The following is a 24,108-nucleotide window of genomic DNA, read 5'->3' on the forward strand; positions in this document are numbered from 1 at the left end:
GTGATGACTGCTGTGTCCCCCCAGCTGGGAGGAGAAACCAAGGGACAGGGAGCAGGTGGGACTCGCTTGGCCGGCCCCAGGGCTGGCGGTCACTGCGGCCTGGGTGCGGGCCCTACCTCGGGCCCGGCTGGCCAGGTGGCCCCTGGGGCTGACGCTCCACGGCTGCTCCCAGCTGGGCCTCCACAGCACCGGCTCACCGTCCGGGAAGCAGGCAGGAGGGAGGAGCGGCCTGGCGGGCACATCCGCCCAGTCCCAGGGAGGCCCGCCGCTCCTGTGGGGCGCCAAGGCTCGGGGCCAGGCCGGTGCCGCGGGGGCCTCGGGCACAGCGCTGGGGCCCGAGGGCGGCGAGGCCGGGACCCGGTCACGGAGAGCGTCCATGGCCTCGGACTTGTGCAGCTTGGCGGTCAGGACGTCGATCCGCTGTCTCAGGACGTTGGCCGTGGTCTCCAGCGCCTGCAGCCGGGCCTGCTTGTAGCGGAAGTGCAGGGGGCCCCGGGTGCCCAGGCGCTCGGCCTCCTCGGGGTCCAGGTAGATGCACAGCCCCGGGGGAGGGCGGCCAGTGGTCAGGTCCTGGAGCTGCGCAGGGCCCAGGGAGGAGCAGGCCGACAGCAGTGGGGGAACCGTCGTCCAGCCTCCCGGGGGGCCTGACGTCTCCAGAGTCTCCGCGCGGGTCAAGGCTCTGTTTAAACACAGGCAGAAGCTGCAAGGACAGAGGGCGCAGAGAGGGTCAGACCCAGCGGCGTGTGTGTGTGAAACACGCGTGTGCGGGGCGGGGGCTAGGCGTGCACACGGCGGCACTGCTAGGGTGGAGCCGGTGAGCAGTCGCAGGGTCTGCACGTGCCGGGAGCTGGTGGCGGAGCATCATGGCTGCCGGGGCGGACAGCGGGCAGCGGCTTCCTGGAATGCGATGCCCCAAAACACAGGCCACAAACGACACTGACCAGCCGACTGCTTCAGAGTTTAAAACTTCTGTGCGTCAAAGGACACAGCCAACAGAGCGAAAAGGCCACCTACGGCATGAGAGGCCATTCTAGGGGCCATCTCTCTCATAAGGGTTAAAATCCAGAACGTAGCAAGCTACCCAGGCCCGGCAGCTCAGTGGGTTGAGCATCGCCCCCCCGATATGCCAAGCTTGCGGGTCCGATGCCCGACCAGGGCACATGCAAGAATCAACCAGTGAGGGCATGGATAAGCGGAACAGCAGATCAATCCATGCGCCTCTCTCTCTCTCTCCCTCCCTCTCTAAAGTCACTAAATAAAAAACTAAAATCCAGCACTATATATAAATATATAAATATACAAATATATAAATATATATATTGGAAGAACTCCTAAAACTCAACAAGAAAACCAAATAACTCGATCAAAAAACAGGCAAAGGACTTGAGTGTTGGGGACTGAAAGTCCACATGGTCTTCACAGTGTAGATTTTGGGGGCGACAGAGGTGTGGGGAACTGGCAGTCAGCTGACAGTCTGCCCAATCCCCCACCTCACTTGTTCTGTGAAGTTGCTAAAAGGGCTATTTTTTTCCACACCTCCCTGTTTAGCTGTGGTGCTGGATTGTTTATCCTCCTCCTATTCCTCCCCCTGTCCCCCGGAAAGACTGGAGACCAGTTCCTTTTTATCCTTTGCTTTGTGAAGTTAAGATGTTCTGTATGGTGGGGGTTTTCTGCCCTTGGTAGAATTCTTGGGTTGCCTTGGAAATGTGATCAGAGATCTCTTTGATTTGCTAATGGCCTCACTTGGCCCGATAAGTAGAGCAGGAAGCGGGTGTGGAGGGCGCTCTGTTCTTGTCATCAGCAGTTCAGAGTCCTCCGATCCCATCCTATTTTTTTCTCTAAGCCTGTTTCCTTAATTCCACGCCGATCCCACTCAGGACTGGGGTTACTAGCCGCGCTGGCTCGCAGCACCTGAGCGGGCGTCCCTCCAGGGACATCCGAGCGGATGGAGGACAAGCACGGGAGAAGATGCTCAACGACACTGACCACCAAGGACATGGACACGAAGCCACAGCTGATCCCACCTCGTCCGTCCATCAGGCTGGCTGGCTAGCTAACTGTGAGCAGAGCAAGGACAGGAAGTTCTGGGGGGTGGAGGGCTGGAGCAGCCGGACCCGTGCACCGTGAGGGGACCGAGCGCGCTGCTGCAGCCGCTGTGGAGAGCCACGGGGCAGATCCTCGGGAAGTAGAACGACCACGTGACCCAGCAGCCCCGCGTCTGCGCCCACGGCGCAAAGAACTGCAGGCAGCGTCTCACAGAGACATCTGCACCCCTGAGTTCACAGCAGAGCTATTCGCAAGATCCCAACGCCAAAACGCAGACGCCCCCCCCCCCTCCGTGTCCACAGGCACAGGAGTGGATGAACCCACTGTGGTCCAGCCACACAGGGGAAGACCACTCGGCCCTCGAAAGGAACAACGTCCTGGCACAGGACACAAGGGTGGACGTGGGACACATGCTCAGCGAGGGAAGCCGGGCCCCGAAGACCACAGGCCGTAGGTGCCCCTGGCGGAGGCTCAGGGATGGAGACAGGCTGGGGCGGCCGGGGAGGAGTTGGGGAGGGGCCCCGAACGGGGGACACGGGTCTCCTCTTGGGTGAGGACATGTTCTGGACCGAGAGAGAGGTTCTGGTCGACCCATGAACACGCCACATGCCACTGAATCCTTCACCTGAAGTGAGGACTGGACGAGGTGTGACTGTCACCTCAGTGAAGTCCCGGGCTCTGTGCAGTACAGGGCTGAGGAAGCCCCGCCCAGGAAGTGCTGCCCCCACACCTGCACACCCACCTGCCTGGGGCCTCCTGGTCCCCCAGCACCATGCCGGAAGTCACCTTGCTCCACTGCCGCACTGGTGACCCCAGGCTCTCGGACGCTTCCAGGTCCTGCCCCAAAGGAGGAGGACACAGTCAGAGCCCCAGCCCGGGGCTGGGAGGCCCTGACACCCCTGTCTCTTGGCCTCAGAGCTGGTACCTGCTTTCACAGGGTCTCAGGCCAAGCCCCTCTCCTCTTTAGGGGCGGGACAGAGACAGCAGGACCCCTCCAGAGCCCCACTGCACCCAAGGAGGCCGGCAGGCATTCGGGATCTGGGAGGAGTGGAGCTGGCCAACACCCCATCCGCACCCTGATCAGGTCGGTGGTCGGTGCATACCCCGGACTGTGCAGAACGCGGGACAAACGTCACGATGCAGGGGGTGGTCTGGGAGACCACAGGGACGGCCTTGCAGGGGACGGCCTTGCCCAGGACAGCCTCCCTCTGCTTCCGGTAGACGTCCCGTAGCCTCTGGTCCCTCAGCTCCAGGGCCAGCGTGGCCGCGGCCTTCTCCTCCAGGGCCTGCTGCCGCCGCGCTGCCGCCTTCCGGCGCATAAACTCCCGCAAGGACTCGGTGCTGTAGGGGTGGCCCAGGAACCCCCGGGGCTTCGGGCAGGGAGGTGGCGGCCGCGTCTCATTCTCCTTCCCGAGCGCCACTCGGGGGCCGCTCTGGGGGGGCCTGGGCCAGGCGCCCTTCTCTCCCGAGGGAGGCAGGAGGGAGTCTCTGCTCTTGAACGGGATGCCGGCGCTCTTCGGGAAGGAGGCACTCCAGGACCTCTGGGCAGGAAGGCTTGGCCCTTCTAGAGGGTTCCATGGTCCTCCGGCAGGGGCCTCCCGGTCTTCACAGGGGACCCAGGCCCCCTGCCCGGCCGAGGCACTCCAGGACCGCTGAGGGAAGGAGCTCAGCCTTTCGGGGGGGCTCCCAGGCCTCGGGAAGGTGGGGTCCCGTCCGTGAGCCGAGCAGGTCCTCTGCGGATAGGAATCCCACCCGGGCAGGGTGCTGCAGCGCTGCCCAGGGGAGAGGCTCCCAGCCCTCTCGAGGGAGGCGTGCGTCCCCTTGGTCGGGGACTGAGGACTCTTTGAGAGGGAGCTCCGCACATCGGGGGCACTCCAGGGGCCCCGCGGCCTCCTCCCTGCCGGCTCCTGTGGCCGCAGTGCGGGCGGCCGGTGCTCTGACCCCCCACGGAAGTGACTGTCTCGGGCCAGCTCCAGCCCCGCCTGGATTTGCTGGCGGAGGTCTTGAAGGATGGCCATGGCGGATTGGATGGTCACGGCCTGGTCGCAGGAAGCCAGACTGGGCGTGTGGGCAGGCACCTGTGGGTCACTGTGGACAGAGGCTGCACTGGGTGTCGGGGGGCGGACAGGGGGGCTCTCTGCAGCTCCTACTTCCTCGGCGTCTCCTGCAAAGACAGGCAGTCCCGGGGGAGCAGGACCGGCAGGGCTCAGGGAGGAGCGGGAGCAGAGCCGGCCTCCCCACCAGAGGCACCCTGGTCCCCGACCCAGGGAGCAGCCCTCTTGGCCTCTGCACTCATCGTGAACTCCCAGAAGCCCTTGGGGGCAGGTGCCACGTCAGGGTGACTGCGGACCATGCCAGGCACCTGGTGAAAGCTGAGCACAAGCTTGGGGGTGGGTATCTGCTGGGGAGGGGGCCCTGCCAGCACACGCCCTGTCTCCCAGGAGCCAAAAGGGTACCTCTCGGGGACAAAAGTCCTGTCCTTAGGTTTTTAAATATAATGGTTTCCCAACATCCCCCGCTTGCTGGAGGGTTCAGAGGGTGGCTAACAGGTCCAGGAGAAAGCTGCAGTTCTGATACTGGTGCCACCTCCTTCCCTGATGGCAGGGGGACTGTGCCCACCCTCAGATGTCACCTCCTTCCCCGGTGGCAGGGGACTGTGCCCACCCTCAGGTGTCACCTCCTTCCCCGGTGGCAGGGGGACTGTGCCCACCCTCAGATGTCACCTCCTTCCCCAGTGGCAGGGGGACTGTGCCCACCCTCACATGTCACCTCCTTCCCCAGTGGCAGGGGGACTGTGCCCACCCTCAGGTGTCACCTCCTTCCCCGGTGGCAGGGGGACTGTGCCCACCCTCACGTGTCACCTCCTTCCCCGATGGCAGGGGGACTGTGCCCACCCTCAGATGTCACCTCCTTCCCCGGTGGCAGGGGGACTGTGCCCACCCTTCACATGTCACCTCCTTCCCCGGTGGCAGGGGGACTGTGCCCACCCTCACATGTCACCTCCTTCCCCGGTGGCAGGGGGACTGTGCCCACCCTCACATGTCACCTCCTTCCCCGGTGGCAGGGGGACTGTGCCCACCCTTCACATGTCACCTCCTTCCCCAGTGGCAGGGGGACTGTGCCCACCCTCAGATGTCACCTCCTTCCCCAGTGGCAGGGGGACTGTGCCCACCCTCAGATGTCACCTCCTTCCCCAGTGGCAGGGGGGCTGTGCCCACCCCAGGTGTACCAGTGGATCAGAGTGGAGCCTGAAGTGGAGGCACAAGGTACCTAGTTGCACAGCGGGGGCCGGCTCTCTGGATGGTGCCTTTGCCGGGAGTCTGGCGGGGGCCGGCGGGGGCCCAAGCAGCCCCTTCGCCAGAGCTTGTCCTTTCCTCCAGGCGTAAACGCCAACCAACTCAGAATCTTAAATAGAGAAAACACACACATTCGGGTTCCGGGGCCTCGGAACACAGGCCCAGGTGGGGAGGTGGGCGGCTCCGTGCAGCTGTCCTGGGAGAACAGTGCTCCCGGGGGCTGGGGGGGGGATCCCTCGTGTCCAGGCCCCTCTGGGCGCAGAACCACACCCCCTGCCACCAGCCAGCAAGAGGCGGGGCTGAGTTGCAGGGGGACCTGACTTCCCTGACCCTCCGTCTCCTCTTTGGAAGATGGATGTGATAAAACCTGCTTGCTCCCTGTGGCTTTGTGTGGAAAACCTCAACGCGGCCCCAATGCCTGGCACAAGCTCGGTAAACACCAACCGGTAGTAATGCTAGCAATGATAAACCAGCCACTAGCCACACAGGGCAGGTGGGAGGGGGATGTCGCCGCTGACCCTCTGCAGTGAGCTGGAGAAAACCCATCTGTTTCTGAGCAGGTGAGGCTCAGTGACAACAGGAAGTGGGGGGGGGGTCCATGAAGACCCCGGGCTGGCAGGACGAGGGGACCGAGAGAGTGTCTCCCAAACACAGGCGAGCTTGCTTTAGTGAGTGTTGTCACATAGTAAACATCATTTACAAAGGTTTCACTTCATAATCCCAGGTTACACGCACCAAATGCCAACAGCAGCCCCACTGTCCTCACAAGACCATCCACGGGAACCCTGGCAGAGGCAGGAGCGGCGGCCCACCTTTAGCCTGCACACACGCATGCACACACACAGACACCCACACTTGCACACTCTGAGACACACACACGTACAAAGAGATGCACAGACACATGCACACAGACACATGCACACAGAGATGCCTGAGACAAGCACATGTATACATACACAGACACTCACATGCACACAGAGACACGTGCACACAGAGACACACATGCACACGCGCGTGCACACACAGAGATGCCTAAGAGACAAGCACCACATGTATACATACACACTCACATGCACATAGAGACACACATGCACATGTGTGTACACACACAGAGATGCCTAAGAGACAAGCACATGTATATACACACAGATGCACTCACATGCACACACTGAGACAGACACACGTATGTACACAGAGGCACAAGGACACACGTGCACACACAGAGATGCATGAGACAAGCACATGTGTATACAGACACACTCACATGCACACACTGAGACATATGCACACAGAGACACACATGCAGATACACATGTAAACACGCATGCACACACAGAGATGCCTAAGAGAAAGCACATGTATACATACACAGATACACATGCACACACTGAGACACATGTATGCACAGAGACACGCATGCACACAAGCATGCACACAGAGACACACATGCACACACAGAGGCACCTACACATGCACACACAGAGATGCCTAAGAGACAAGCACATGTATACATACACAGACACACTCACATGTACACACTGAGACACACACATGTACACAGAGACACAGGGACACACGTGCACACACAGAGATGGACACAGACACCCACACGGCCCCTCCCCCAGGGGCCAGCTCAGGGCAGACCAAACTGAAAACAAGAGCACCCAGGCCAAAAGTTGTCCTGTCCTCCCAAGAAGGGGGGTATTTCTGCCAACTAAGGGTGCCTGAGAGCAGAGACCATCCAGAGAACTGACCCCCGGGGGGCAGACGACCAGATGGGGTCAGGAGCCTTGCTAGCACCCATGGCCCCCTAGACGGGCACCCTCCTAATGACCCAGACCCAGAGAGGTCGGAAGCTGGGGCTTTCCCTAGAGGCGATGCCAGCAGGAAGGACCCCAAGGCCACACACGGGCCACACCCTCACTGGAACAAGTCCCCGCCCTCTTTATTTTTATTTTTCTAGTGTTTTTTTTTTTTTAAAGATTTTATTTATTCATTATAGAGAGGAGAGAGAGAGAGAGAAGGGGGGAGGAGCAGGAAGCATCAACTCCCATATGTGCCTTGACCAGGCAAGCCCAGGGTTTTGAACCAGCGACCTCAGCATTTCCAGGTTGATGCTTTATCCACTGCGCCACCACAGGTCAGGTCCCCCGCCCTCTTTAAGTCACAGCCTTTGTAAAAAACATGGCCTATCTATAACACATGGCCCCCCAGGGCTAAGTCCTCCACAAACCAGGCCTCAACAGGACAGGACTGAGAGGCCACATCCCCTCTAGGACAGGGGTCCCTCCATCTCCTGCACCACCACCCTCAACCCCACGGCCATACCCCAGGGGACCCTGGAGGCCAAGAGCTTGGTTTCAGGCGTCCCAGGCCTGAGTTTAAATTCTGAGTCTGCCCATCAATAGCTTTGGGCCTAGAGCACTGTCTTAACTTTTCCATCGCCTCAGTTTCCCACCTGTGAGCACCTTCCCACAGAACCACAAGGATGAAAAAGCTGTCGTAACCACTGCCCGAGCTGAGCCCAGAAGGGTCAGGATTCTGCCAGCTCGGGGCAGAGTCAAAGGCTGGACCTGCCCACCTGGCCACCTCTGGGTTTTGAGGGGACGAGGGGGGGGGGGCATCCCACAGGGAACGGCCCCTGTAGTCGCTGAGCTGCACAGAAAAGGCCACGCCCCCTCCACCTGGTCCCTGGGCAGGGGTCCCCCGGGCAGGGGTGGGGGTGGGGCGCTGCTGGCGAGGCTCGCTGGGGGCGGGGGACCCGCCTGCCCACAGGCCCCTCCCACGCTGGGCGCTACGCTTCCCCATTAGCCCGCCAGAGGGTCCAGGTCAATAAATGGGTCCTGATGGGCACATTTTTTTCTCCCGCGGAGCAGTTTAATGGCAATTAATTTTTTTACGAGAGGATTTTTAATCTGTGGAAATGGATGAAGTCCCCAGGTGCCCTGTTGGAGCCCCGGGGCTGACCTCATCTATGATAAAAAAAAAAAAAATGCAAAGTGAGGGGCTATCATCTGAAATTAAATATCGGGCTTCATTTTCCTCCGGCCGGATGGATGAATATTTTATGACTATCGTGATTTAATTTTTTGTTAACTACAGCAAATTTCCAATTCATCCAATTCCCCAGTCCCGTGACTCCGACCTCTGAACTCACACTCATCCCTCCTTAGCCCAGATGTGACTTCGGCATTGACAGAAACGGATGGTCAGCACCGCCAGGGTGACATGGCGGTGACAATGATGAATGCGGACCGTGGCACGGCCTTTGACCCGGTGTCGGGCAGAAAGCCGGTCATTTTTCAAGGGAGCCATTAAAACAAAACAAACCAAAAAGCTGAGGGTGGGGGTTGCTGGGGGGGGCGGGGGGGGGGGGAGGACGACCACGCAAGACGATGTGATATTCTGCACGTTTTCCATGGGGCTTCTGGAAACTTCTCCACGTCTCCCCACATCCCTCACTCTCTGGTGGGAAGGGGGTGCTTCCTCCTCTTCCTCCTCCTCCTCCTCCTTCTCCTCCTCCTCATTGCCTCTCGCTCAGGGCCCGCCTCCAGCGCAGCACGGGGGGGGGGGGGGGGGGGGGGGGGGGGGAGGAAGGGTGACGACCTGGGCGGCACACACTAGCCACTCCCTTGTCCAGGACGGTCGTCTCATGCCACGGGGGGAAACTGAGGCACAAGGATGCCCAGGAGCAGCTCGAATGTGTGAGCGCCTCTGGGACCAAACGTGGGGGTTTGTGGACATCACTTCATCACCAAGGCATGGGCGGGACCCACCGCTGCCCGGCAATGGCCAGGCCAACAGTTACCCCGGAGGAGACGCGGGCGGCAACACCGCCCCTTCTCCACGCATGGCAGACCCCACCCCCTTCCCGCCTGGCCGCTGTGGACCCCCGATGCCTCCGCGCCGGCACACACAGCGTTGGGGCAGCCGCCGGCCGCCAGCCAGCCTGCAGCACGTGCCCCACCTGGTGAGCACCCACCCCCACTGCAAGCTCGCGTCCCCGAGCCCCGCTGGCCCCAGGGAACCAGCCTTACCCTTGTCCTCGGCAGCTCTTCGCGGGGGCAGCTTGCCGGTCTTCTCTCTTCTGCAAGAACTACTTTTCATGCTTTTGGGTTTTTCCCGTGGAACTGCACACAGCGAGAGAAGAGAGTGGAGAGGGGAGAGTGAGCAGCGGTCTCACACCAGTGGAGGGGGGCTGAGCACGGGGCTCCGGAGGGCACACGTGGCCGTCTGTCCCCTCTCAGCCTGCTGCGTGGGGTCGCCCTCTGGGAATCTCCCTGCAGGGCTCCGCTCACCACGCCCCCCGGACTGTGCACAAATTCCCCAGTGTCTGGCCGCCGAGAGCCCCCCGAGGGCAGGAAGAACCTCCCAACTTGGGGCTGGATTGCGGCGTTCGTGTTTGTTGAGTGAATAAATGACTGATTTGGCCCACAGGTGAACCGAGGGCAGGGCAGCTGGCCACACTGGGAGACGCAGAGAGCCAGAGTCAGAGGGGCCTTCGCACAGCTGGGGTCCCCCCTGGTTGGATGGTCAGGGAGACATGGAGATCCAGAGTGGACACGGGCTATCCAAGTCCCACAGGGTGGGGCGGGAGGGAAGACCAACAAGTGAGTGAGTGCGAGGGAGCAGACAGCCCTCGTCTCCTCTCCACACGGCCAGGGTGCACGGGGCAAAGACTGGCCGGAGGGCTCTCCTGGCCCCCAGGGCAGCCGGGTCCAGCCTTGGTCCTCAGTGCCCTGACCCTGCGGGCAGGCTGGGTCTCAACACCCAGGCTCCCCCCCCAGGAGGACAAATACTGTGGCCTCCACTCCCACGGGGGCCTGGGGGGGTCAGAGTCACAGAAGAAAGGTCAGTGCCAGGGCTTGGGGGAGGAGTGGGGAGCGAGTGCTTTTTATTTTATTTCATTTTATTTTATCTGTTTTTTGTTTTTATTTTGGCTGAGTAGATTCCATTGTGTGGGAATGAGTGTTTCACGGGGACAGAGAGTCACTTTGGGAAGAGGAGAAAGTCCCGGAGAGGACCGTGGCGGCAGCCGCACAATGGTGTGAACGGACCTCACGCCTCTGAGCCGTGCACCAGACATGGTGGAGGCGGCAAATTTTCTGTTACGTGTGTTTTACTACAACTTAAAAAAAAAAAAAAGCCCTGGCCGGTTGGCTCAGTGATAGAGCGTTGGCCTGGCGTGCAGAAGTCCTGGGTTCAATTCCCAGCCAGGGCACACAGGAGAGGCGCCCATCTGCTTCTCCACTCCTCCCCCTCTCCTTCCTCTCTCTCTCTCTTCCCCTCCCGCAGCCGAGGCTCCATTGGAGCAAAGATGGCCCGGGCGCTGGGGATGGCTCCTTGGCCTCTGCCTCAGGTGCTAGAGTGGCTCTGGTCGCAACAGAGCGACGCCCCAGAGGGGCAGAGCATCGCCCCCTAGTGGGCGTGCCGGGTGGATCCCGGTCGGGCGTATGCGGAGTCTGTCTGACTGTCTCTCCCCGTTTCCAGCTTCGAAAAAATACAAAAAAAAAAAAAAAAAAAAAGACCCAGGCCCTGCCCCACACCCTGCTTCCAGAGGGTTCTAAAACCAGGCAGAGGAGATGTGACTGGCAGGAACTGGTGACCGAAGACAGTGGGGTGCTGAGGTCCCCACGTGACCGACGGCCAAGCCCCGAGTTTTGCCGATGGGCCCCAGCGGCCTCTGTTGGGTGGTAGCCGAGAGGATGACCAGCGGATAAGCTAGGGCCGTGAGGCGCTCGTGCGTGGAGGAGGACAGAGACGGGCACATCCTGTGAGGAGCTGTGGGAGCCCACGGTTCAGCCAGAGCCGGGTCAGGGGTGGGGTTCTGCCCCTTAGCTTCCGTCGGGCCTGCTCCTGCACCAGGCTCACACATCCGGCCAAGACCAGACGCACACCCGCACACGTCCGGCTAAGACCAGACGCACACCCGCACACGTGCCGACGGCTGCCACCCACCGGAGTCCCGACCGGAGAGCTGACCACCCCTCGCCACCCTGGCCACCATGGACCCCCTACTCCTGCCTCAGAGCGAGCCCGCCAAAGCCCACAGCAGCCCTGGCTCCCTGCCCTCCGGCTCCCGGGAACAGCTCCCATCTGCCCCTCTGTCCCCACCCCTCCTCTCTGGTGGGTGATGAGTGAGCCAGACCTCATGGTTCCCTTGGCCCCTGGGCCTTCCTCGCCCGTCTGGAAGTCTGCAGACCCACTGCCAACCCTCAGCACCTCCTGAGCAAGGCTGGGCCGTGGCACGGCAGGGCCCTCTGGGGGACAGGCAGGCAGTGCCTCCCAACTGCGAGAGGGAGCCGTGAGCCCAGGGCGGGCAGGACCTGGGGGGCCTCTGTGGCCGGCATGTGGCCGTGCGGGAACAACCTCAGCTGTTCTGTGCAGATCTCAGCAAGGAGACACGCCCCTGCCCGGGTCCCTGCCCTCTGAGTCCTGGTGTGGCCTCTAGGCCCTGCCTGGATTCCTTCCCTGCTGGGAGGCCAAGGGTTAGAAGTCAAGCTCCAGAGAACAGCCTCTAGGGTCCAAATACTCGCTCTGCTCCTTCCTGGCTGGGGTCCTCTCTGACCCTCAGTGTCCTTGTCTGTGAGGTGGGATCCTAGAGCCAGTCACACAAGGTGAGAGAGGCTATGTGGCGAGTGCTGGGCCCAGAGCCGTGCTGCTCACGCTGCCCACACCAGGACCTGAGCCCTGAACCGGGGAGCCAGGATGGTCAGCCACAGAGCCACTCACCTGAGGCCTGGCATCGGGACACCCCGGAGGGCTCACGCTCCTGGCCAGAGATTGTCTTGTCTTCAGCTCCACACTCAGCGGTGCTCGGGTTGCTGAAGCCTGGAGCAGAGCACACAGAGGAGGTTATCACGAGGAGAGGGGGGTTCTGGGAGAGGTCAAGGGAAAGGTCCCCACTGGGCAGTCGCTCGAGAGCCTTTCAACACAGCCTTCGACTAGACCCCAGACCCAAGTGCATCCACGGGCCAATCCGGACGCACGCAGTGCTGAGCTGGCGGCCAGTGGCTCTCCAGCCAGAGCGGGCACTGCCGTGCCCAGCCGAGGCTTCGCCCAGCCAGCGGTGAGCAGGGGGCTCCGTGTGTCCCGATCTGGGCAGCGCGTGTGTTTGGACAGCGCAGAATGGTAAAGGACTGTCGCTGTATTCAGGCAGGGTCCTGCTTTTGCCAAGTGAAGGATGACTTAGAGGGACGTCCCCACAGCGCTGACCAGGGCAGCTGGGGAAGGGAGGCGGGCACACAAGGAATGCTGACCACTTCATTCCCCCGTCTGTGCTTGGCAGGGGGCGCTACTGTACACAGGCCGGGCCCCTCCCTTGAAGAAAACAGTCCAAAGGACAAATCCTATTGGACCCCACTCATGTGGGGGGATCAGAGGAGTTACATTCACAGAGACAGAGCTGGGGGAGGGGTGGGGGTGAGTGTTTCATGGGGACAGAGGGTCCGTTTGGGGAAGATGAGAGAGTCCCAGAGAGGACGGTGGCGGCGGCCGCACAACAGTGTGAACGGACATCACGCCGCTGAGCCGTGTGCTTAAAAATGGGTAAGATGGGTAAATCTCACATGTGTATTTGACAATTTCTTTTAAATGAAGATATTATCTTAAAAATACTTTTTTTTTTTTTAAATTTCTGAAGCTGGAAATGGGGAGAGACAGTCAGACAGACTCCCGCATGCGCCCGACCGGGATCCACCCGGCACGCCCACCAGGGGCGACGCTCTGCCCACCAGGGGGCGATGCTCTGCCCCTCCGGGGCGTCGCTGTGTTGTGACCAGAGCCACTCTAGCGCCTGGGGCAGAGGCCAAGGAGCCATCCCCAGCGCCTGGGCCATCTTTGCTCCAATGGAGCCTTGGCTGCGGGAAGGGAAGAGGGGGGGGGTGGAGAAGCAAATGGGCGCTTCTCCTATGTGCCCTGGCCAGGAATCGAACCCAGGTCCCCTGCACGCCAGGCCGACGCTCTACCACTGAGCCAACCGGCCAGGGCTTAAAAATACTTTAAAAAGAAATTGTCCTCTCTCTGGCCGGCTAGCTCAGTCAGTTAGAGCATCATCCTGAAACACCGGGGTTGTGGGTCCGATACCAGTCAGGGCACCGACGGGAAACGGCCAATCCACCCACAGCTCCGCTACAACTCAGTGGAACAGCAGGTGAATGCGTCCACTCTCTCTCTCCCTTCCTTTGTCTCTCAAGTGATAGAAATAAATAAATACAATTCATAAAGCAAAACAAAAAAAGTGAAAACATCCCCGCCCTCTTCTTCTAGAAAACAGCATGCACCTGCTCGCCAAGAAGAGCCCCGGGGTCCCCTCTCTACCTCTGCCCACCAGGGGAGCTGCACTGGGATGTCCCTCTGAATTCCTACCTTTGCCCCCGCCCCGCCCTGCCCTGCCCCGCCCCAGTCCCCCCCCCCCCGCCACAGGGTGGGGACACTCCTTGTCTTTTTTTTTTTTTTTTTTACAGAGACAGAGAGTCAGAAAGAGGGACAGATAGGGTAAGACAGACAGGAACGGAGAGAGATGAGAAGCATCAATCATCAGTTTTTTGTTGCAACACCTTAGTTGTTCATTGATTGCTTTCTCATATGTGTCTTGACCATGGACCTTCAGCAGACCGAGTAACCCCTTGCTCAAGCCAGTGACCTTGGGTCCAAGCTGGTGAGCTTTGCTCAAACCAGATGAGCCTGCGCTCAAGCTGGCGACCTCAGGGTCTCGAACCTGGGTCCTCCGCATCCCAGTCTGACACTCTATCCACTGCGCCACCGCCTGGTCAGGCCACTCCTTGTCTTTAAGGACCTTTGAAAGCCCCTGAAAGCTTTCCGAGGCCTTCCTGACCCGAGTGCCCATACCCCTGACCACGACACGCATCTGTCTGCTGAGCCCACCCCAGCGCCCCTTCCACAAGGCGGCAGACCCCAGGCCCAGGGGACCCGGTCCCTCGCACACCTCCCTGGGCGCCTTTCCTGCCCACACACCGTCCCTCCGCCTTCCAGCAGCCCCCCAGCCCCTCCCCTCACGGCCACGGTCCCTCCTAGTGCTGAGGTCCAGCTCCCGGCACCGCAGGGGAGAGGGAGGGCTGCCGCCTGACTCGGTTTCCCAGGCGGGAAGCCCCTCTCGGGGCCTCGGGGACCACCCACGTTGCGCCTGGGTGGTCTACCCAGGATCCCAGGACAGCCCTCCTGCCCCTGGCCAGGAAAAAGCCACCACTGACCTTTGTGGGCCGGGGCCGGAGGAGGGGGCTTCTTCGGCTTTTGGACCTTCCTCCGGGGGGCCGGCGTGGGGGCTTTGCGGAGGGGCGAGGCCCTGGGGGGCATGGAGGTGGCCAGGGAGGCGCAGCTGGCCCGGCCCTGCGCCTGGGCTCGGATCCTCTCCCTCAGCTGCTCCAGCCGCGGGCTGCTGCTCTCCCTGGGACGCTGCCGGCCCCCCGGCCCCTGGGGCCTCTCCTTCCAGGGCCTGTGGGGGGGAGCGCACGACTCGTGGCCCCCCGAGGAGCCGGACAGGCGGCCCGAGGACACCGAGCTGTCCCCGTCCTTGGCTCTCCCGCCTGCCGTCCACACCGGGTGGCTGCAGGTCTTCCCCAGGGGGCCTGGCCTCTCGCTGTGGTCAGACCAGGCCGCGTAGGGAGCTTCCCGCGGGGCGCCTGGCCGCTCAGAGTGCCCGGGCCTCCTCAGGGCAGCCATGAGGTCATCCTTGGCTGCAGGTGGACGCAGCCCATCGGCCCTTGGGAGAGAGAAGCAGAGGCAGCCGGTCAGGTGTGGGGACCCAGCGGAACCCTGCACAGTGCACCCCACAGTGGAGCACCCCTCCTGCTCCCCGCGTTCCTGTCAGAGCGCCCACAGGCTGAGAAAGGCGTGGCGGGGGCAGGGGGCTGGGGCAGGGGGCCGGGGGCAGGACAGGGGGCCGGGGGCAGGGGGCAGGGGGCAGGGGGCAGGACAGGGGGCCGGGGGCAGGGGGCAGGGGGCCGGGGCAGGGGGCAGGGGGCAGGGGCCGGGGGCAGGACAGGGGGCAGGGGGCCAGGGGGCAGGGGGCCGGGGCAGGGGGCCGGGGCAGGGGGCAGGACAGGGGGCAGGGGGCAGGGGGCCGGGGCAGGGGGCCGGGGCAGGGGGCCGGGGGCCGGGGGCAGGGGCAGGGGGCTGGGGGCAGGGGGCAGGGGGCCGGGGCAGGGGGCTGGGGGCAGGGGGCAGGGGCAGGGGGCTGGGGGCAGGGGGCAGGGGGCCGGGGCAGGGGGCTGGGGGCAGGGGGCAGGGGGCTGGGGGCAGGGGGCAGGGGGCCGGGGCAGGGGGCTGGGGGCAGGGGGCGGGGGGCCGGGGCAGGGGGCAGGGGGCAGGGGGCCGGGGGCAGGGGGCCGGGGCAGGGGGCCGGGGGCAGGGGGCGGGGGGCCGGGGCAGGGGGCAGGGGGCAGAGGGCTGGGGGCAGGGGGCCGGGGGCAGGGGGCGGGGGGCCGGGGCTGGGGGGCAGGGGGCAGGCGGCGGGGGGCCGGGGCAGGGGGCCGGGAGCAGGGGCAGGGGGCAGGGGGCAGGGGGCCGGGGGCAGGGGGCCGGGGCAGGGGGCCGGGGGCAGGGGGCAGGGGGCCGGGGGCAGGGGGCAGGGGGCAGGGGGCAGGACAGCGCCCCCGTGCGTGGCTGTCTCGAGACCTTCTCTCTCGGGTCCCGACCACACCCCTGTGGTTAGGCACCACAATCAGCCCAACCTAGACCGGTGGGGAAACTGAGGCACGCGGCAGGGGCACTCCGGCCCCCCCAGCCCGTGCTCCTCACGGGGACTCGGACTGGCGCGTCCATGTCAGCAGGGACACTACCTGGGCTGGCTGCTGGCCTTCCGGGCGGCGGGCGTCCCCGGTGCCCCGAGGGAGAGGGGCCAGCGTCGCCGGCTGCCTGTGGCGTGGGGCTGAGCCATGTCCCCTAGGCAGGTGGACGTGGCCGCAGGGCCAGGCGTGAGGGTGGAGCGGCGTGAGCCGCCTGGGGGTTTTCACGGGGCAGCCTCGGGGTCTGTGGCCCAGGGTCCATTCCCGCTCCGGGCAGGGTGGCCGCGGCCCCACTCAGACGCTGGCTTGCCCTGGGCCCCCGCCCGTGATGGACACCCTCGGGGTGGTCATGGAACTGGGTGGGTGGGCACGGCGGGCTGCTGGGCCCTGAGCTGGCTCTGGCCTGTGGGCTGCTGTTTAACGAGCTGCCTCTCAGGGGCTGAGGGGGGTGGGAGAGAATTCCATGTGGGCCAGTGACAGCATAATAACCTGTGTCACTCAGCAACCAGTGCCGAGGCCTTCGCCTGCTACGGGGGGCTCCAGGCAGCGCCCCCACCTCAGTCCTCCCGGGACGGTGAGGCTGGCGGCTGCCGTGGGTGCTGAGTGAGCTGCCAAGGCTGGGGTGGGGGTCAGCCTCGGCCTGAGTGAGGGGCTGGGGCCAAAGGGGGGCTCCCAGGGTCGATGTCAGGAGCAGGGCTGGGCTCAAGCCCAGGCTGGTGTCGGGCTCAAGGTTTGGTCCCAAGAGTGGGGGCGTGGGGTGGAGGGGGGTCTGCCTGGAAGCCCCCACAGAAAGGAACCGCTGGACAAGGGTCTGCGTACCCGGACCCTGACACTAAGACAAAAACATCAGCCACTCGCTCGAAGCCGCTGCCCCGTGGCTGCTTGAGGCGGGTCAGGGGGAAGTGGACACGGCCTCTCAGCTCTCCCTTCTCCCTGTTGGCACCGTGCCTGCCCGGGGCCCCTTGTTCTCGTAGAAATAGTCGCCAGAGCAGCCCTAGTGGGCTTCCTTCCCGTCACCTGCAACGGGCTTCCCGTCACCTTTGTCATGACCCTGGCAGGGCGGTGCGGTCAGCTACCCTGAGCTCAGCATGGTCCCCAGGACAGCTAGGCAGTGTATCCTGGGGTGACCGGAGAGACCCCGCCCCAGCCCGCCCCCCTCTGGGGATTGTGAGCACCTGGTGAAGTCACTCCCATGGGGGGGCCCTGAGCCGGTGACGGGTCACGAGCAGTCGGGGGGTCACGAGCAGTCGGGGTCACGAGCAGTCGGGGTCACGAGCAGTTGGGGGGGCACTGAGCCGGTGGCGGGTCACAAGCAGTCGGGGGGTCACGAGCAGTCGGGGGTCACGAGCAGTGGGGGGTCACGAGCAGTCGGGGGGGTCATGAGCAGTCGGGGTCACGAGCAGTGGGGGGTCACGAGCAGTCGGGGGGTCATGAGCAGTCGGGGTCACGAGCAGTCGGGGGTCACGAGCAGTTGGGGGGGCACTGAGCCGGTGGCGGGTCACAAGCAGTCGGGGGGTCACGAGCAGTCGGGGTCACGAGCAGTCGGGGGGTCACGAGCAGTGGGGGGGTCACGAGCAGTCGGGGGGTCACGAGCAGTCGGGGTCACGAGCAGTAGGGGGGGGTCACGAGCAGTGGGGGGGTCACGAGCAGTGGGGGGGGTCACGAGCAGTAGGGGGGGGTCACGAGCAGTAGGGGGGGGTCACGAGCAGTGGGGGGGTCACGAGCAGTGGGGGGGTCACGAGCAGTCGGGGGGTCACGAGCAGTCGGGGGGGGCACTGAGCCGGTGGCGGGTCACGAGCAGTCGGGGGGGGCACTGAGCCGGTGGCGGGTCACGAGCAGTCAGGGGATCATGAGCATTCGGGGGATCATGAGCATTCGGGGTCACGAGCAGTCGGGGTCACGAGCAGTCGGGGGGTCACGAGCAGTGGAGGGTCACGAGCAGTGGGGGGGGTCACGAGCAGTCGGGGGGCCACGAGCAGTCGGGGGGTCACGAGCAGTCGGGGTCACGAGCAGTAGGGGGGGGTCACGAGCAGTGGGGGGGTCACGAGCAGTGGGGGGGTCACGAGCAGTAGGGGGGGGTCACGAGCAGTAGGGGGGGGGTCACGAGCAGTGGGGGGGTCACGAGCAGTCGGGGGGTCACGAGCAGTCGGGGGGGGGCACTGAGCCGGTGGCGGGTCACGAGCAGTCGGGGGGGGCACTGAGCCGGTGGCGGGTCACGAGCAGTCAGGGGATCATGAGCATTCGGGGGATCATGAGCATTCGGGGTCACGAGCAGTCGGGGTCACGAGCAGTCGGGGGGTCACGAGCAGTCGGGGGGTCACGAGCATTCGGGGTCACGAGCAGTCGGGGTCACGAGCAGTCGGGGGGTCACGAGCAGTGGAGGGTCACGAGCAGTCGGGGGGGTCACGAGCAGTCGGGGGGCCACGAGCAGTCGGGGGGTCACGAGCAGTCGGGGTCACGAGCAGTCGGGGGGGGCACTGAGCCGGTGGCGGGTCACGAGCAGTCGGGGTCACGAGCAGTGGGGGGTCACGAGCAGTCGGGGGGTCACGAGCAGTCGGGGGGTCACGAGCAGTCGGGGTCACGAGCAGTCGGGGTCACGAGCAGTCGGGGGGTCACGAGCGGTCGGGGGAGGCACGAGCAGTCGGGGGTCACGAGCAGTGGGGGGTCACGAGCAGTCGGGGGGGTCATGAGCAGTCGGGGTCACGAGCAGTCGGGGGTCACGAGCAGTTGGGGGGGGCTGCAATGGCCGGGGGAAGGGTCGCTCTGAGCAGAAGGGGCTGGAGCCCAGAGCCAAGCTTCTTCTTCTCCTGACGGGCGGGCCCAGGGGCCTCTTCCCCACGAGCGGGGAAGCTGTGTGGGCGCCAAGCTGCCTGCAGCGGCGGGGACACAAGAGCTACGTCTCGGACACGGCAAGCGGCTCGTTCGTTGACACACTCGCTCGAGCAAGGTCGGGACAAGTGCGCGGTGAACGCGGAAATAAACCCCACGAGAGTCGCTGTCACCCCGTGAGTCACGACAAAGCCCCCAACTTTCCTCCCGGCCGGCCGGCCGTACCCCGCCGGGTTCTCGGCGAGGCTTCCGGATGCAGCAGGACCCTCGGCTGATGTCCAGCCCCCACTACCGCCCCTGCCGGGGTGACGTCGCTCTCCGGGCTGGGCTGCAGCCCTCACCCTGGGTCACCCGTGGGCAGAGGCCGCGGCCTGGGCTGGACGCACGGCCCCCACGCCAGGCAGGCCTGCGCTCGCTCGCTTGTCCTGGGCAGCATCTCAGCTGAATCAGCCCAGTGGGATGTTTGCCGGGACCAGACCCCACGGCTCCCTCCGGCTCCGTGAGACAGATGCACGCGGCTCCGCTCCTGACCCCGCCAGGGTCGTGACCCTCACGTCCTGATGCCAGTCGCGCTGAGGAAGGCCCCCTCATGCCCACTGTGTGAGTGGGTCCGGCACCCCTTCCATCTGCCCTCCCCCCCCCCGGGGCCAGGGACTGCTGGGGGGCAGGGAGGGCCTGGCAGGCAAATGCTCATGGCCGGGCATTGCACGGAGCCCCTGATGACAGTCCTAAGGAAGATGTCCAGCTCCCGTCCAGAGGCTCAGCCACCAGACCCCAGTCCAGGGTCCCAGCAGGGTCAGAAGCTAGGCATGGAGAGATGCTGGCCCCTGTGGGTGCTCCTAGGGCCATGCTCAGCCCCCACAGACTGGGACGGTCACAAGGGGTGGGCTTCTTGGCTCGAAGAACAGAGCAGCCCCCCACTCCCTCCCGGCACATGATGGACATGGTGGTGGACAGTTCGGACCCCCAGACACACCAGGTGCCCGCCAGTAACCGTGGGCAGGTCAGTTAGCTCTCAGGTGTCACTTGGTCCATCGGGAAAGTGTGCAGAACATTAGCCCCTCACTCGGCAGAGTCCCCTGGAGGGTCAGAGACACACAGCACAGAACACGCTACCAGGGGGCCAGGCGCCGCGGGGCCGGGCACAGGCCAAGAAAGCCAGCTCCTTGGTTTTCATGCAGCCCACCCCAGGTCAGATGGCCAGCCCCGTCCACTGCCTGACCCCACAAGTCACCTGAGTAGAACCGCCCGAAAGGGATGACTCACCAGGGTGGCAGTTTCTGCCCTCGATGCCACCGGGGCGGCCCCTCACCCGGGGGCCACCTGTGCCCGCAGACTTCGCCCACCGCCCGCTGCCCTATGAGGAGCCCGAGGCCCGGGCTGGACGGCGGGTTTGGGTGGTGGGCGGCCGGAGGGTGAGGGTAGGGACGGACCTCCTCCTGGGAACTGGTAGCACTCGGCTCTCAGTATCCACACTGTTTACCTGTCACCGCCTCGTCCCTGGAGACGCCAGCCCCGAGCAGGCCTGAGCAGGCCCGGGGACAGAGTCAGCGGACCGTGAAGGACAAAGGCCTGCCCTGCCCGCTTCCTCCCGGGGCCCCGGGGTTCGAGACCGCAGAATGCTGGGCGGCCACCACAGCCAGCACAGGGCTGGACGCTGGCATGGCCCCCGAGGGCTGCCCGCTCAGACCAGGCCTGGGGAAGCAGCGGTCCCCACACTGGCCCTGCAATAGGCCATGCCCGGATGCAAGGGCCGGAGAGGGCACAAGGGGCCAGCGGGTCCGCAGGGAAGCCCTCCAGAGGCTGCGCCAGGCTCGGGTCACATCTCAGGAAAGGGCATGCTGATGACTGGCACCTGGGCACCTTGTACCCTGTTGCACAAAAGCACCCACCGTCTTTCTGACACACAGGAGGTCACACGTACATGCACACGCACACACATGCATGCACACGCGCACGCACACACACATGCACACGCACACGCATGCACACACACGCACAGCAGGCTCCGCCCAGCGAGGCGAGCAGGACGGGCTGGCGGAGCTGCCCGCAGGCCTCGTGTGGGGTCTGCTCAGGGTGGCGTCCCCCCCAAGCCTCTGCCGCCCCCGTTGAGCTCCGACAGCCTCTGGGCCTCCGCCAGTCGCTCCCCAGGGAGGCTGGCAGACTGCTCCGGGCTGGTCAGGCCCCAAGGGGACTCGAGACCACATAGAGGTGGCAGATGCCAGGGCGGGAACAAGGGGACCCGAGGCCACCGGCAGTTTGGGAAGCCAGACGGAGGCGTGGACGGGTGAGGGGCGGCCAACGGCTGTCAGAGCCGGGGCTGCTCCATCAGAGGCGGCGATGCGGGGACAGGAAGGCACCGCGGACCACTCCCCCCACCCCGCTCTCGGCCGAGCCCAGGCAAGCCCCTCGGTTAAGCGAGTAGGAGCCGAGATGCAGCCCAGAGAACCCTGGAGCCCCTGCCCTCGCCGGGAGCCCGGGGCCCCTGTCTGCACAGAACAGACTCACAGACATTGGACAGGTCAGCAGGGGGTGCTCACCCCGCCCCAGGCCTGCTCCCAGCACCGGGCCGTGGAGAACAACCCCTGCAACCAGCCCCCACCTGGGGCACTCTGCGCCCAGCATGTCCCCCTGTGCAACCTGACCACGGCCCGTGAGGAAGGCGCCGTCACCTTGCCCACAGACACAGCACAGAGACCTTCCCTCCGTACCATCTCCCCCAAACGAGCAGCGCCCAGAGTGGTGACACAGCCCCGGGCCCCAGCGACCCCGGGAAGGAGCCTGTGGACACCGACACCCCTTCCCTGGGGACCAACACCGTCCTCGAGGGGCTCGGAACAGTCCTGAGAGGGCCATGGCTTTCGAAGGGCACGGCTGAGGGTCTCCCTCCGCCAGCTGCCTCAACCTCTGAGTCACACTCGGTAGAAATATTCCGGAAGGACGGGACGGCCCGGGTATCCAGGCCCTTCACCCAAAGGGAGTGGCTGGACGGGCCCGTCGTCAGTCACAGGCCTGCCGGGTGAAACCAGGCGCAGACCCATACGCCCCATGAGGAGCCTGGGACAGTGTGTGCTCCCATTTTACAGATGGGGCCACTGAGGCAGAGTTTGTGAGATGGCAGCGTACTGCCGCCCATAGCAGGACCTGAGCCCACAGCAGGGCAGGCCAGCGGGGAGGGCCGGCGGGCAGCCCACTCTCCACTCAGCCTGGCTTTGACTCTGAGGAGGCCCCAAGCCATCAGAGGGGTGCCCCAGACAGGAAGAACCCTCCCCAGGAGACCACGACAGAGGAAGGGTAGTGAGTCTGCCCCCTGCCAAGTCCACGGAAGGCAGGCGGGAAGGCTAAAGCCAGGCTGGTGACGCGCCCGTGTCCCCACCCCTACCTGCTACCCCACCCTCTCGAGGTGCCTGGGGCAGGCCGACCACGGTCCTCACCTGCTGGAAGCCTCCGGGCCTCCCTGCCTGTGGGAGGGCACCGGACAGCAGCCATGGTTCCAAGGGCAGCCGCCAAGAGCCCTCTAAGTTCTCCAGAGGTAGGACGGGAGGCTGAGCAGGAGCCCTAGAGGGAGACCCGCCCTGACGTTGCCAGGGAAACCCAGGCGCGAGTTCATTAGGGCTCCACCCCCAGGCCATCGGCGGCTCCACGGAGCCTGGGAAAAAATCAGCGCACAGAGCCTCACCTGGGCGGAGGTGGCCTGGCACCCCTGGGCATTCCCCCTGCTAGGTGCCTAGGTGCGAGGTCTGGGGCAGGCAGGGCAGTGGAGGCTCTCGGCGTGCACCGCCCAGCACCCTGCTCCAGCTAGGGCGGGGGGGGGGGGCCAAGTGTGAAGTTGTGGGGGTGAGAGGAGGAGGGGGAGGAGGAGGAGGAGGAGGGGGGGGAGAAGGAGGAGGAGGAAGAGGAGCAGGAGGGGGAGGAGGAGGAAGAGGAGGAGGAGGAGGAAGAGGAGGAGGAGGAGGAGGAGGAGGAGAGGGAGGAGGAGGAGGAGGGGGGGGAGGAGGAGGAGGGGGGAGGGGGAGGGAGGAGGAGGAGGGGGGGAGGGGGAGGGGGGGAGGAGGGGGAGGGGGAGGAGGAGGAAGAGGAAGAGGAGGAGGAGGAGGAGGAGGGAGGAGGAGGAGGGGGAGGAGGGGGAGGAGGAGGAGGAGGAGGGGAGGAGGGGGAGGAGGAGGAGGAGGGGGAGGGGCAGGAGGGGGAGGAGGGGGAGGAGGAGGAGGAGGAGGGAGGGGAGGAGGGGGAGGGGAGGGGGAGGAGGGGGGAGGGGGAGGAGGGGGAGGAGGGAGGGGGAGGGGGAGGAGGGGGAGGAGGAGGAGGAGGAGGAGAAGGGGGAGGAGGGGGAGGAGGGAGGAGGAGGGGGAGGAGGAGGAGGAGGGCCGGGGAAGGTCTCGGGTGTGGCTCAGAGCCCTGCCCCAGATGTCAGTGCTGGAAGGGCTGCTGTCCCCCTCCCAGCGCAAGGCCCCTGCTTCCTCCCTCCTCCTTGGGGAACCCGAGGGGCCCCCCCAAATCTCTGGGTGGCCAGGAGCCAGGGAGCCTGCAGGTGGACGGGTCCATCTGGCCCTTCTGAGAAGCAGTACGTGGGGTGGTCACCCAGGACAGTTCTTCTTCAGGCCTAGAGACAGGGACTGAGGTGCTAGGCAGCCAGAGGCCCTTCGAGGGCCGGTTACACCAAACTCAAAACCAAAGCCCCCACCCCCACCCCACCCCCGCCCCGTGTCCTTGGACTCGGCCTGGCACCTGGCTGGGAGCACAGGAGGGTCGTGGGTGCCGGCTGCGTTCTGTGCCTGGCCCCCAGCACTGCTCCTCCGGGTCTGGGCTGCTGGGCTTAGGTCCCTGCGTCCTCCCAGCTGCTACACAAGCGTCTCCACGGGGGTGGGGGTGGGGGGGTGCTCTGCCCCTAGGAGTCTAAGGGGGCGGGGAGGGCAGGCAGTCTAATGAAAATCCACAGTCCTCTCAGCACGGCTTAGCTCAATGAGGGAGCAATGCCAGCAGGGGGCACCCTCTCCCTGTCCTGGCTGGGGAGCTAGCCCCCTGGACAGGGTGCTGGGGAGGGGGTGTCGCTGGCCTCTGCCACCCCACCCCCAGACACTGTATTCCTCCCCGTTCCCCTTAAATAAACCTCTAGAGAGGGGTAGTCAACCTTTTTATACCTACCGCCCACTTTTGTATCTCTGTTAGTAGTAAAATTTTCTAACTGCCCA

At 64.6% G+C, this 24,108-nt stretch overlaps 1 protein-coding gene across 1 annotated transcript in view; it reads right to left on the reverse strand.

Moving 5' to 3' along the window:
* Window positions 1-24,108, reverse strand: part of CCDC187 (coiled-coil domain containing 187) — a 53,002-nt gene that overhangs the window by 23,899 nt on the left and 4,995 nt on the right. Inside the window, exons 5-14 of the mRNA XM_066362652.1 lie at window positions 22,351-22,474; window positions 20,473-20,640; window positions 20,183-20,355; window positions 14,555-15,063; window positions 12,075-12,173; window positions 9,380-9,472; window positions 5,317-5,451; window positions 3,150-4,210; window positions 2,789-2,883; window positions 117-700 (exon numbers count right to left, since the gene is read on the reverse strand). Coding sequence (XP_066218749.1) covers window positions 117-700; window positions 2,789-2,883; window positions 3,150-4,210; window positions 5,317-5,451; window positions 9,380-9,472; window positions 12,075-12,173; window positions 14,555-15,063; window positions 20,183-20,355; window positions 20,473-20,640; window positions 22,351-22,474 — 3,041 coding nt within the window. The remainder of the gene's footprint in view (window positions 1-116; window positions 701-2,788; window positions 2,884-3,149; window positions 4,211-5,316; window positions 5,452-9,379; window positions 9,473-12,074; window positions 12,174-14,554; window positions 15,064-20,182; window positions 20,356-20,472; window positions 20,641-22,350; window positions 22,475-24,108) is intronic.

Source organism: Saccopteryx leptura, chromosome 2 (assembly GCF_036850995.1).
Source record: "Saccopteryx leptura isolate mSacLep1 chromosome 2, mSacLep1_pri_phased_curated, whole genome shotgun sequence".
Lineage (NCBI taxonomy): Eukaryota > Metazoa > Chordata > Mammalia > Chiroptera > Emballonuridae > Saccopteryx > Saccopteryx leptura.